The sequence below is a fragment of the Limulus polyphemus genome, unplaced genomic scaffold (assembly GCF_000517525.1).
Source record: "Limulus polyphemus unplaced genomic scaffold, Limulus_polyphemus-2.1.2 Scaffold5, whole genome shotgun sequence".
NCBI lineage: Eukaryota > Metazoa > Arthropoda > Merostomata > Xiphosura > Limulidae > Limulus > Limulus polyphemus.
The window spans coordinates 902,128-917,414 of NW_013665615.1; the positions used below are offsets into that span (position 1 = coordinate 902,128).

The 15,287-nt window shown below is 30.9% G+C and overlaps 1 protein-coding gene across 4 annotated transcripts in view; it reads left to right on the forward strand.

Annotated features, from left to right (window-relative positions):
- The window catches only part of LOC106474067 (GTP-binding protein SAR1b-like), a 56,327-nt gene that overhangs the window by 3,419 nt on the left and 37,621 nt on the right, over positions 1-15,287 (forward strand). For 3 of the 4 annotated variants that reach the window (XM_013934790.2, XM_022403177.1, XM_022403149.1), the window contains exons 2-3: positions 515-561; positions 5,919-6,038. In XM_013934790.2, coding sequence (XP_013790244.1) covers positions 519-561; positions 5,919-6,038 — 163 coding nt within the window. In that variant the 5' untranslated portion in view covers positions 515-518. Of the gene's footprint in view, positions 1-514; positions 562-1,358; positions 1,389-5,918; positions 6,039-15,287 lie in introns of those variants that run through there. The other variant, XM_022403221.1, reaches the window with a different exon arrangement.

Consider the following 15,287-nt stretch of genomic DNA (forward strand, 5'->3'; position numbering starts at 1 on the left):
TATAACATGTGGACAACAAACGTATGTAGTGGACCATATTGAATTTAGGGGGGGGGAGGTATTTGCTATATTAACTGTGACCATTGTATTCAAAACTGAAACAGTAATATTCAATAATAGTTTTGTGCAAGTCTGTTTCCTATTTAAAGGGGACCATTGAGTGTGCAGGAACAGCCTTTTTGAAGGACCAAATGATCTTTTGTTGCCATTATATTGTGTTAATATTTTTAAGCTTTACCAGGTTTCTAAAACTTTTTGATGTACATTTCAAATTAGTTTTAAAACTTTTAAGATGCATATATTTATTTATATAGTGCACATATATACATGTATAATATAAAGAAAATTTAATGAAGAGCCAGTACTTTAGGGTAGTTGAAAAGGAGAATCAATAATTTTTCTAAAAAAAAAGTGGGTTTACTTTTCTCAAAGATGGGTGTGCAGTGACAGTCTTGTTGAACCAGTTGGTTTCTTGTTTATATGTTTCACAGTTACCATTTGTGTAATTTTTCAGAAAAATGTTTCTACTGGAATGGATGACAAATGTACTTAGCTTTCTAGGTAAGTTTTATTTAATATGTATTTCTGTATTACTGTTTATATGAATACCATCTTAGTAAATAGATAGTTTATCAATTATCAGTATCTTCTTACCAAAACAAGCTACTTTCATCTATCAGAACTGTAAATAAAGTAGTTAATTTAATGCACCAACAACTACAGTAATGCACTTTCCAAATTTTATTTTATCCACTGTTTTGCCTTTGCGGCTTCACCAGGGTTAGTACATAAAACAATCTAGAGGAAAGAGGTCATTTTTTTTCTAAACTTTTTACAATGATACACAAATATTTTACATCTTTGCTTTTATTTAGGTCCAATAACTGTTTACTTTTGTTTTTAGAATAGTTAGGCTTGAATATGGAAGCACATTATGTTAATATAATATGTTGACACAAAATGATTTATAAGCATAATGAAGTGATTTGTTTTGGGAGGAACAAATTATATATTTCAATAAGCCTAAAGAATATGATTTATCTTTTGACTCAGTTATTGGAGTGTGTTTTTTGTAGTAACATTAAGATCTTGTGGTGTATATGTAAACACAGTAAAATAATCGAGGAATAGAACTGGGTACACTGCCTATGTACTTCGTAAGTTTCATGATATGATTTATTTTAAATTAAGGACTATAAATGTAATCCTCAATTATCAGTATTTCCTCCAGAATCAAAAGGAAAACCTCATAAGTAATAGACTAAGTATTTATAACTTTTTGTATATGGGGTCATATTTGTCACAACACAATGTTCCTTATGTAAAGAAAAATTTAAACAGGTGAATTTTCTTTATAGAAAAAGAACATGACTGATGGCTTGTATTATGTAAGTTGATTGGAAAAAATGGTACTAAATTTATCATATTCTATTTTGTAACTGGTAGTTGGTGTATAGACATGTCTAAAAAATATTGAGACCATTTATGAAAAGGAAAACAAATTTTGAATTAAAAAGCATGAGAAATACAATGTTTGGATAATAATTTATTTTGCTAGCCATATAAGCACTCTCAGTTGAGATAATTAGCCTAATAGCTAACTATGACTTTCTTAATTCTAAATCAAACCACAGCAAAAGATCTTAATCAAAGGTTTATAAACTTTGTTACATTTGTGGTCTAACCCAATAGCAATATTTTGTGATACTAGTGCATTGTATTTACAAATCGATAGTTAATAACGTACAGAGCAGGCCTATATTCATTATAAGTGTAATTCATATTTTTAAGCCAGTATCAGTGACATTATTTGCCAAAATTTTTCAGCACATAAGATATTAAAGTTTATTTTAAGAGACTGTTTACGTCACCATATTCTAGACTAAAACTAGAACTTATTTAATTTTCTCTTGTTGGTTAAACATAACACTTATGATTAATTTTTGATGAGCTAATCATTCTTAGGGAGAAAGAATACCATAATGAAAATTATTACACTGAAACTCTTCAGTATAGTCATAATTAAATGCAGTTACTTTTAAAACAGCAGTAATGACTCATATCAAAATAATTTAAAATTACATGTAAATGGTATAACCAAACTCTCATGGTTATTCACCTCTTTATCATTTTAAACTGAATTTTGATAAGTGCTTCAGCCTGAAAGTTGCATTTGTTTCCTGTCTCTTAGTGGGAAATCTGTAAGTTTACAGATTTACAATGCAAAAATTCAGTTTCATTCTCTTTCTTGGGCAAAATGCAGATAGTTCATTGTGTAACTTTGTATGAAGAAAAGATTGTTCTTGTACTTGTATATAGTCATTTTAACATAATATTTAAGGACAAAAGGCCTGTTGGTTTGTCTAGCCTGTCTCATCCTTTCAACTAAACTATTAAATAAAGAACAACAACAAAAACAACCCAGTATCAGACTTTATCATTCAAATACTTATCAAGCCTTTCCTTAAACTCTCTGACCCATTTCGAAGGCCAGTTATGTTATAAAAACAAAAGTTTTCCCTAATCCTACCATTATTACCATTAAGTATGTCACTATCAGTTCCTTTAAGAATTGTAAAACCTCAATCAGATTGCCCATAAATCTTCTTTTTTTCAAGAGAAAACAGCACACAAGATCCTTTTCTTCCAAAACAATGTTTAGATTATTTATCAAAGTTATACTTATAATTCAATGTTTAGATTATTTATCAAAATTATACTTATAATTTAATGTTTAGATAATTTATCAAAATTATACTTACAATTCAAATTATGACAACCTACATGCATTTAATATAATCAATCCTATCATGACAGGTCACATGTGAAAGGCCATGTCATTCCATTTGTTGACTTGAATTCAAAATTTTATTGATCTACTATTTTTATGAATTTATGTCAGTAAGTTTGGTATCAAATTGTAGATTATAATTCAACTTTTAGTATTATATGTTAGTTAATTTCTTAATTTAAAAGTAAATATTAAAAAACATAGCTAAACATTGATTTTTGTGTGTCACGTGGTATGTGGAATGCAGCACTGGTTCAAATTAGATGTTTGTGATGTCAAAATACAAAGTCTTTAGTTTCATAGAAATTAGGAACTCAAACTACCAATACTGAGAAGCTAGACTATAAAATAAGAACCTCTTTTCTATTTGCTAAGATATGGCTCATGTTCTGAATCAAGTACAGTGGCCCCCCTGCCCACCTCTTTCCAATTTGAAAATGCTCCCTTATATACACTTACTTCTATATATCACATGAATAACCAATTGAAAGCTCAGAATGTCCCCCTAGTGGTTTTCTCAGGCATTTTAATGAGTTATTGTGTTAATCTCTGTCTTTTCACACAAGATTTCAGGTGATAAGATTAGTCTTTAGTGAGCTCGAAATTTCAGCTCAGTTACTACACTTGATATATTATAGTGGAATTCTGTGGTATCAATATAGTAATTTATGATTTTTTTTGGCTATTTAAAAGATATATATATATATATATAAAACCTAAAAAATAAATTTTCTTTTCACATCCTCCACGTGGGAAATTTCATAAGGCTTAGTAATCTATGAAAAGCATAAAACGAGTACAAAGGTCATAACTACAAGAGATAATTGTTTGCTTTACTTCCTTATTTACTGTTCTGTGTTTAAAGAAAAATAAGTTTAAAAACTTATTTGTGAATAATATTTATGTATATACATATATAATGTATAGTAATTGAATTTTACAAAATATTAGTCCACTAAAATGCAGTCAAGACAGGTGGTTTTGAAAAGACTAAAGGTCAGTATTATTGGATATGGTATCACAAGTGCATGTGCATCATGTCATTGTAACTTCTGTATTGTTACCCTGGCATAGCTGGAAGGTCAATATAATAAAAATGATAAATATATATAAATGTATATAATGTTATGAAATTTAAGTTATTTAGACTAAACATTTGTTTTTGTGTTATAATCTGTAGTCATTCTGGAAAGAAAAAAGGATAATTTAAGTATATTTTCTAATTTTATTATGGTGGTCATTAGGCCAGTCAAATTGACAGACCCCATAGAGTTATGGTAGGGAAGATAACAGGAAATATATAAAGTTTTACTGAAAACAAGCATTTGAAATGTATTTAGGAGGTTTTAGAGATTACACAAATAATACTTGAGATTTTTGGGATGAACAATAGTTTTTATAACATAAAGATCACTTCACACTTGGACTAGTAATGAAACAGACTTGATATTTTCACAAACAAATTTATAGTAAAAATGCTTCATTAAAAAATCTGATTATTTATGTATGAAAGACTTGTAATTTTTGAAGATACACTTACTTTATTCAAAGTTATAGTATAAATGTTTAACTCATACATATTATATAGAGTCCATTGCGAAAGGGTTAAAAGCCATATGTCATTTAGTTGCTCAACTCAGCAAATGATCTAAATTATTTCTTGAAGCAATAGCATTTCCCTCACAGCCAGTGACATCAGCTAATTTCAGCAATTTATTGAGCATTCCTTCATCTTTGTCATTAATGTAAATCTAGAAAGAGCAAAGATCCCATAATAATGAGCCCTGAGGTACACCACTTGTGACATTAAGCCAGTTTGACTGAACTCTTGTATGACAACCTTCATCTTTTTTCTGTCCAAACACTTTTCTATTCTTCACACCTATACAGGTGATTTTTTTAGTCTTTTGTGTGGCACCTTGTTAGATTTTTGCTGAAAATTCATATACACTAAATTCACACACTTATCCTCATTGATATAAGAAGTAACCTCTTCAAAGAATATGGAAAGATTAGTAAGCTAAGGATTTTCCCTAGTGAAACCATGTTGACTATTCAACAAAATCTTAATCTTTGGTAAATGACTTTGCAAAGCATCCTTTATCAGATTCTCAAAATCTTTTCTCACTACTCATGTAAGACTAATAGACCTATAATATACTTGTGTATGGAAGCACATTATGCTGATATAATGGTAAATTGAAAAACAATAATTTATAACTATTAGGCCTGTAATTACAAGAACAGTTTTTATCATCTCTGTTGAAAAGAAGAATAACATTAGCCAACTTTCAATCCTCTAGGACTTGGCCCACTATTCAAGACTTGCAAAAAAATAGTAGTAAATGGCTTACATATACAACCTTTAATCTCCTTTTCAACCTTTGACGAAATATTATCTGGCCCAGGAGCCTTAACATTTTTTAAACTTCCAAAATTTTCTTACAAGGGCATAATAAATGATCTTATACTTGATTAGATTTTGTATGTTCAAGAGCTGTATTTGTGTCTTGAGTCTGTGTATACCTCTGAAGAAACTGTAAAGTAAAAAAAAAAATATGGGGTAGTAAAAATAGGTTCCCTAAAATTATACATTAATATTATTTTTTTAAAGAAAGTGTGGGATTTGATTATTTATAATGTATGACTGCAATTAATTTTTGTTTTCGTATGTTAAATTGGGTTCTCTTCATAAAAAAATTAGAACTAAATTGGAAGAAAAGTTAAATTTTGACATAACATGTAAATTCCTAATTGTAGATGCATGTAAATTATAATTGATGTGATGAAATTCAAAATTATTTTGGAGGTTATGTTTTTTAAGTTAAAGTTGAGATTGGAAATTCTATGAAGTACTTAAAACTAATTGTTGGAAACAAATTGATTAGGTGTTATGACAGTAACTTCATGACATTTGAGTAATATGTACATAGTACTGGCTGACAAATACATATAAGTGATGAACTCAACTGTTGTAACTAAAACTTAACACAAATAATATCCTCATACCTTTGTTAGTTTCATTAATTGTATTAATTAACTGTCAATGATAGATTCATAATAGTAGTTTTTGAGAGTGAGCTTTAGTTGATATTGATGGAAAGTTATATCTTTATTTGGAAACTAGGATTATGGAAGAAAAGTGGAAAGCTTTTATTCCTTGGTCTGGATAATGCTGGTAAAACAACACTGCTGCACATGCTTAAAGATGATAGAATGGCTCAGCCTGTACCCACCCTTCATCCAAGTAAGTACATCTTTCAGCTTAGATATACATCTTTAAGGGATAATTTTTTAACTGCCACTTGTTTAATAAGACTAATGCTCATTTGGCATAAGAAAGGAAAAAAAATTAACAGATGCATGACATGCAAAGGAAGTTAATAGAGAAAATGACTTATGTAACTGTTCCTATGCTGCTTATTGTGAACCATGTCACATGGTTTCTGTGAGAGCTCATTTAAGAGTCCTTTTTTGTGATTTGAAATTTCTGTTTTACTGATCATGTCACAATCGGAAATCACCGATTGCCGATTATTATGGCACACAATCGACTCAATTGTGATTGCCAATTCCAATTATGTACAGTACTACAGTATTGTGTAGTATTGTTGACAGTTTAACCTTAAAAATTGCAATGACTACAGAGAATGTATCTTGAAGATTCCTTAAATTTGAAGTGGTTGAAATTATCAATAAATGTGCAATGCTTAAAATTAAATTATGATATTTTCAGTTTTTTAATTGAACCAGTGAAAAATAAAAATGGGAACTGACTTTTTGACTAGTACATGATCGATACATAACATTATATGACTGTTGTGAGAGACAAACAGATTTTTGAGGTTCATTGCCTAAATTCGTCATTCACTTCAGCCATAAGTTAGAAGACTTTTGTTATCACTCTACACATTTTGAACTAAACTACTTTCTAAAATAAATGAAGTGTTCCAACAAAAGGTCAAATAAAGTGACAGCATTTGAAAGTTTTCTTTCATAATCCACTGTGATTCTAAGGCCTCCATGTAATGTAATGTAGGCTACATGCACCTTGTGTATGCTGAGGAGTGTCAGTGTATATACTGTAATGCATAAATTTGGGTGTGTATGTGGCATGAATGTTCTTCCATCCATGTACTAACTTCAACTTGTACACAAATTGTATGTTACAGGGTTATCTGTATACTTTATCATATGTGGCTCTATTGTGCTGAGAACAAAGCCATGCCACAAATCAACCTTTCCAAAAGTAAATTGTAGGGCACAAACTTGAGAAATGACCAGTGCTGCAAGACATACATTGTGAAAAGAGCAAAGAAAAATGTTTACTCCTAAGAACTGGTGAACTGAGCATAAAACTTCCAGTGCAGGAAACTACAGTTTGGTATTAATGAGGTTTCATATGGTGTATCAGCTTGAGAACATCACGGGAAAAGTCTGCGTAGTTCTCTGGCAATCACACAATGTGTATTAGCTCTGTGAAATAGGGTGCTGTTATTAATCATTTGCTAATGTACAGTTTGTAAAGAAATGGATGTTCTTCGTGATGTGCGGAGCATTGTTTTTGAACCTTTTATTTAGTATAGACAGACAGATTGTTTTAATTAATGATATTTTATTGTGTGGTGAATAATGTTTTGTGTCAAAAGAAAAAAGTACAGGGTCATGATTGTAAGCATACTTACAAATCAGAAGATTGTTATTGTGAATAAAGTGGTCTGGGTGGTATTTTTAGTTTCTCAGCTCAATAGTCACTCAATTATGCAATAATTGGCCTGTATCCAATTGACAAACTGATTCTCAGTAAAATACTGTTTGAAACACCACGTGTGTAAACACCCACTGTTCATAAGTGAACCGAATGAAATTATTTATATACAATTTTTAATATAAATGGTTTACATTTTCACTTGTATATACCTAAGCTTACACATTATACACCAGTTTTTTTTATTAAGTGTAGTCATACTGCTTAGGAATATGCCTCTTTTTATGAACTAATTTGTTGAAAGTTATCAAGCATCAGTAAAATACTATTTGAAACACCACGTGTGTAAACACCCACTGTTCATAAGTGAACTGATTGAAATTATTTATATACAATTTTTACTATAAATGGGTTACATTTTCACTTGTATATGCCTAAGCTTACACATTTTACACCAGTTTTTTTATTAAGTGTAGCCATACTGCTTAGGAATATGCCTCTTTTTATGATCTAATTTGTTGAAAGTTATCAAGTATCAGCAAATTGAATCACTTATTAACCATATGCATTCCAGCCTGATCAATTTGACCAACTTTGTAACCATACAACTATACATACTAGAAATATAGTAAGTGTACATTTTACCCAAAAAAATCAGGTTTTGTAAGAGTGTTTTTACTAAAGATATGTCTGAATTTTAAAGCCATTACTCAGTCAGTCTGAGTGAGAGGTGACATTTATGTTAAGAATAGAAATACTTTTCATCTTAGTTTTTATTTCATTTGTATAACTTCTAGAATCTTCTAATTGAGTATCAAAAGTTTTTGTTATAAAACTTTATACTTTCTCCTATTTTATTTATTATAACACTAACTGTAGCAAAATCAATAATTTATAATAGAATTTTTCTAGAATAACTGCATGTTACAACAGATAAATAGTTATTTATCTTAATAGGCTTAACTTTTGGTATTTCACATCTATCTTTTTTTTACTTTTGTTACTTAATAGTGTACTTTGGACCCTCTCAGTTTGTGAAAGACAGTAAATAACAATACTAGAGCTTATAGTATAGTATGAGCTGATATTGTAAAATTTTATTCATTTTAAAATTTTATCTAACCTAATAAGTGTTTAATTTTAACATTATAGTAATTTTTGTTAAAAATATATATATACCAATAAATAAAAAATAAACAAAAATAAATGAGCACATATTTTAGGCATTCAGGTCATTTGCACTTGGATGTGGTGCTTCAGTAATTCTGTTTTTTTCTGGCTATGTTGGTTTTCCAGAAATAATTTTAAATTTGCATATTATAACACAATAAATATATTAGGCACTAGAATAGCATATCTCAAAAGTACTGTAATATAACTGGTTTCTAGCTAATATACAAATAGATTAAAATGTTATTACTGCTCTGAGCAGCAACATTCCTCAAATAACCAGTTTTGCTTGTGAACTGTTGACTCTGACCATTAACACAAAACAAATGACCATAAGAGTTCTGTATAATACAATATGCTCTTTATATTGATTATAAACATGTTCCTTAAATATGTACACATGGTTTAGACAACTAACCTAAAGCTATGATAAGGTGGGAGGAGCTTCTCTGGTAGGTTTGACAAATTTATTGATATTTAAGCAAATTGAGAAAGTAGGAGGTTCAAATTTTGCATACTGGCCTGCCACTATCTATAGTTTGTAACTAGCTGAAGGTACTGAAACTCACAAGTGTAGAAGGAAAATCTATAGGTGAAAATTCATAGAGCAAGATGTGTCATGTGACAAAGAAAAGAAGATTGACAATTTATTCAAATATTTCCTTTTGAAATTATAAAAAATAAGACTTGGATAATATAAATAAATTTGAATTGTGAACTACATTTTATGTGAAGTTATGTACGTACATTGATATTAAATTTAACTGTATTTATATGGGCATCCTTTTCTGCGCAAGTCATAAGGTTTTAGTGAATTACATTCAAAAGTTAACCCTTTCCAGATGGGTCACAGGTGAAAGGCCATATCATTGCATTTGTTGACTCGCATTCAAAATTTTATTGAACTACTATTTCATGAATCTTGGTGAATAAGTTTGGTATCAAACTGTAGATTATAATTCAAATTTTAGTATTATACCTTACTCAATTTCTTAATTTAAAAGTAAATATTAGGAAACAAAGTTAAACATCAGTTTATGTGTGTCCACGTAGTATGCTGAATATAGCACTGGTTCAAATTAGATGTTTATGATGTCAAAATACTAAGTCTGTAGTTTTGTACGAATTAGGAACTCAAATTACCAATATTGAAAAGGTAGAATATAAAACAGGAGCCTCTTATCTTTTCAATTTGCTAAGATATTGCTGATGTAATAAATCAAACACAGTGGCACCCTGCCCACCTCTTTCCATTTTTGGAAACGCTCCCTTATATACACTAACTTCTTTACATGATATGAATAGCCAATTGAAAGCTCAGAATGTCCCCCTAGTGGCTTTCTCAGCCATTTTAACATGTTTCAATGCCATCTCTTTTTGTTCGAACCAAGATTTCGAAAAGGTAGGTTGTATTTTTAGTCTACTCAAAATTTCACATTTTTTTAGACTGAAATGCAGCTTAGTTACTGAGCTTGATAAATTATAGTGGAATTCTATGGTATTGATATAGTAACTTATGATTTTTTGTTTATTCAACTGTATATATAAAACCTATAAAAAATTATTTCATTTCATATCCTTCAGATGCAAAATTTTAAAAGGCTTTGCAATGTACCTGAGATAATTGTTTGCTTTTCTTCTCTATTTACTGTTCTATGTTTTAAGAAAAGTAAGTTTAATAACTTATTTCTAAATAGTAATAATCTATATACATATATAATGTATAATAATTGAAATGTGACTGTATTTTACAAAATCATAGTCTACTAAAACACAACCAAGACAGGTCACTTTGTAAAGATTAAAGGTCAGTTTTATATTATTGGATACGGTAATATGAGTGCACATGTGCCACGTTATTGTAAGTTCTATATTGTTAGCCAGGCATGGCTGAAAGGTCAATATAATAAAATTAATAAATATGTATATAAATGTATAATGTTATGAGATTTAAGCTATTTAGTATAAATATTTGTTTTCGTGTTATAATTTGTAATCATTCTAGAACGAAAAAAGCATAATTCATATTTATTTCCCAATTTTTTTTAAATATGGTTACGAGATTAGTCAAATCGACCAAATCCGTACAGAGATTTGTTACTGAAAATAACAGATAAAATATAAAGATTTTTCGTAAGAAATGTTTAATAACTATCTAGAAATTATAAAGATTTTGCATGTGAAATTTGAAAAGTTCTGATGCACAAAAGTATTTTTGATCTTAAAATGCAAATTAATTTGCATGTTAGATAGGCAAAATGCAAAAAGAAAAAACAGGCATGAGAAAAACATTCCTTTACAGACCGTAAGACTTAAAAAAAGTTTTTTATATTTTGCATATGAAAGCATTGTAATGTTTACTGATAATCTGCCAAATTTTGTTAACATTTGCTTACTAATTTAAAAGTTATAGCATGAAAACTATAACAAGCACAAAATAGTTGCAAGGTCGATCCTAGGTACAGAGCCCATGCTTAAAAGTACTTCATTATAATTGTAAACGAATAAACTTGGCATCAGAATATAATTAATAATCCAAATTTTAATATTTTATACATTTTATGTTCTTAATTTTTTTTAGGCAGTATTTAAAAAAAACACCTCAATTTCCCCTAATATGAGAATAGTGACATTTTCTCACTAGGTATCATGTCTTTTTCTTATTTGTTTACCACCCCTCCAAGATGTATGAAACTTAACTTGGGCAAAGCATACTTTTTTATAGCTTTCAATCTTATTTGTTTACAGAGCCATAAACTAGAAAATTGGACCCCTCTTGCTACACCCACTTGTCACATCCTCTTTTTCAAATTATCAGTAGTTCTCTCTGATCTTTGATACTTATAATCTACAACCAACAGAAAGCCAAGGTTTTAATCTGTCAAATGATGTATTAGATTTTGTTTTCTATGCAGAGAATTTTCTGTTTCACTTTTCAATTAAAATTTTATTGCCATGGGAAACACATTGATGGGCTTAACTTTTTAATGACCCTTGTTGCATAGTTAGAAAGTCAGAAAAATTTTGATAGTTATAGGACATTTTTTTGTTTTTTGTATGTTACTATTCTGTGTTCTTTGGTGTATCATTGAATTAAATAAAAATTTTTGTGCAGTTGTATCATTAGTATAAAAAAAATTAGGGCTAAGTGTTAAAATACCCGGGTAAGTACTTTATTTCATGTTTTTTGTGTGTATTCTTTATTTATTATTATAAAAGTAGGTAATATGTAAATATTAGAAACTTTTTAGGTTAGATAAGGTTAGATTAGATAAAGTAAATAATAATAAGTTTTTCACAAGGTATGCTCTTGAGCAATTCACAAGGAGCCTGTGCGTAATGTAATTCTATAGAGTAACATGAGCTGTATGTTTGCCAAGTGTGGCAGGAATATTTGTTAGACATGTTCCAAGAGCAACAAAACAAAAAATTTAAATAGAAACAGATGTATACTATTAACAGTTTAAAGCTATTTAGGATAAACAAATGTAGTTTCATGTTACAATTTGGAGTCATTCTTTTGGTGGATAAGAGGTTGGTTATATTGAACAATCTCGTATATAGTTAGGTTAAAGAAATTGAAATATAAAGTTTTACTGAAAAAATATATTTAGGGGGTTTAGAAACTATGCAAATAAAATTTGAGGTTCTTCAAATGAAGAAAAGTATTTTCTTAATCTTAACATGAAAATCACTTTACACTCAGAATAGTCAACCCTTTGACTCCATATATTCATGGAGAAGTTTTTAGCAAAAATCTTCATTAAAAATTCTGATTTTTTGTCTGCAAAAGACTTAATGATTACTAAAAACTTACAAAATTTTGTGAAGATACACAAAACATATAAGTTATAGTATGGAAACCATAAAGGTCAATTTGGGGTCATGAACTTGGCCAGTTAGACTGAGCCAGTAGTGAAAGTGTTAGCCATGAGAGTTATAGCACATCATATTTGTATATCTGTAATTTAGGCCATGTCGTCTTCAGGCCGTTATCAATCTTTAGTGAATTGCCTGACATTGTTTTACTACAGAGTATTTTCAAACAACAAAAATAATATAGCATGGCCTCATCTCTTTCTACATCTCGGATCCAATTAATTAGGACAGGGGTCCTGCTGTTGTCTATTTCATGGTGGATCATTTGGTAATGTCACCATCTACCATTGTTGTTGTTTCACCATAACTCTGATATGTTTTTCATATTGGTCGAAGGTGTGACAACAAGACTTATGAATATTGGGAGCATAACGCATTTCCCATACAGGCATGTCAGTCCTGCCCATGTATGTATTTTAGGTTATCCAAATGTACATATATGCTTCTAAAACATACTAACCTCTGCAGACACTACAGCTATTTCTTGATCTTCAGGGTTTCCACTCCTTGCCCATCTAAGCATTGAAAATGCTTGCTCCAGACTTTTGAATGACCAACCCTGAATTCAGAGCATGGAATACCCATGGTTCCCTGGTGAAAGAACTCCATATAACCAGAAACTGATGTAAACATGCTCCCACTGTTCCCCTGCCCATGGGATAGACACCAACACTGTTGTTGATGGTCCGTCCGAGCCAAAACTTCTTGAGAACAGGGACGGACTCTATTATGGGAACCAATAGACCTAGGAACTGAAGGAGGGAAGAACAAAAGCCGACACTCCCAAAGACATCACAAAGGCAAATGTCAAAGACTATAAGGAAGAATGTAAACAAACTGAATCAAATCTTGATTCTAATATCTCTGGAACTCCAGCAAACAACCTGGGACAGAGAAAAGAAGCTTTCCGTAACTCCCCAAAAGATGGTAAATGAACACTTTTTAACAAAGAATCTCTAGTCATTAAATATCAACAACAAACCAGCCAGGAAACCAGAGAAAGAACTGAAGAAGACAATCTAGCTAAGATAGATGTCAGCAAAATCCCCAACTCATCCTCAAATTGCTGAGGGGAACATTGATAGGCTTCCAACAAAATTTGGATTGAAGATAAATACTTCAGGACAGTCATGATAGTTAGATGAATCCGAGAAAATTGTGAAATGTTTAAAGTGATGACAGGTTCCAATAGAGACCCCCACAAGTCCAAAAGGGGGGTCCGTTCATTGAGAATCTAAACTTACCTCCTCCTGGCAGTGATAAATCAAAGCATGCTGTTCTGATAAACAAGAGGGGCCAGTTATAGCTATCTAGTTGTGTAGCTGAGCAGCAAATCTCCCATCTTGAACAGCAATATCAGGAGAAGGAGGAAAACCAAGTAGTCACTTTCCATCCTTGCAGCCAATAAGAAAGGGGTAGAGTCAAATGTAATAGGACAGACCCCCAAAACCTCACAAACCCAAGTGATCAACTGAAAAAAGGGAGCTAGAGGTGGCTGGTCAAAATGATCCTCTGTTGAGGTCAACTCAGCAAAAGGAGTAAAAAAAATTGAGTCAAAATTCTCCCCAGCTGGTCTGGGTCATTTGCAAAACCCTCCTCAGAACCCCTCGAAGAGATACCATCATTCTGCATATATGTGTCCATCTCAAAATGGATCATATCACAGACAGCCTCGACTGAGAGTGACCCCTCCTCTGGTTGTCGACAAATTTCAGACAACAGAGGTGAAAGATGAGAGGTCTGAATGGCCTCCGAAAAAGAAACATTAACTCCGGAATTCATACCCACCGATACGTGGTTTTTATTTTAATTTTAATTTGTTATTATTATTGTAATTATAAATATAAACAAAGATATAACCTTAGTAATGCAAACCACATTTAAAGTTGCAATGTAAATTGTGAATAGTCACAACACTTCTATTTATAGAAACCCATGCTGATTGCTTTGTCAAGAAAAAGTGATAACATTATTTGAATGAGGTGCTTATATACAGTACCTAGATAGAGGGCGCATTGAAGTTGGTGGAGAAATTTGCAAATTAGAATTTGCCAAGGGCAGTCGAGTGGGGTATAAAAGACTGGAGCAAGTGTTTTCAATACTTAGATGGGCAAAGAGTGGAAACCATGGAGGTCGAGAAATAGCTATAGTGTCAGCGAGGGTAAGTGTTATTAAAAATACACTTTCAGTTTAGGAAAATGAACTTCTTTATCAGCATCTTGTCAACATTTTTCTATTTTGCTCATGAGAATAGAAAGAAGAGTTAGATACCTTGTGAAAACTGAGGAAGATATTCAAATATTATTAATTACATGAACTTTTGTATGCATGTTAAGTTCTTCTCATTCTGTGTCTTTGAACAATGCCTTTTATCTGCCCTATGTTTTAGACATTTGTTGTATTTGCTGCACTACCCTATAATTGTTGTTTTTTACCATGAATCTGGTGAAAGGCCAGTTGTGGCCATGTTGGTAATTACTAGATTTTTTATGAGTGTGCCACAAACCAAGTGTGTCTTTTTTGCCTGAAGCCATTATTCTCTGTATTTTGTCTAATCTGACAAACAGATGTTAAAATTAGCATTTTCTCACACTAGTAAGATGTACACTTAGTGGTGTAAAGTCACTGTTAACTTAGAAAACAATATTATTACTCACATTGGTAACATACTTTCATACCTTCCTGTCAGGGGTGGATTAGCCTATCGGGATACCGGGACTTGTCCCGGTGGGCCGATAG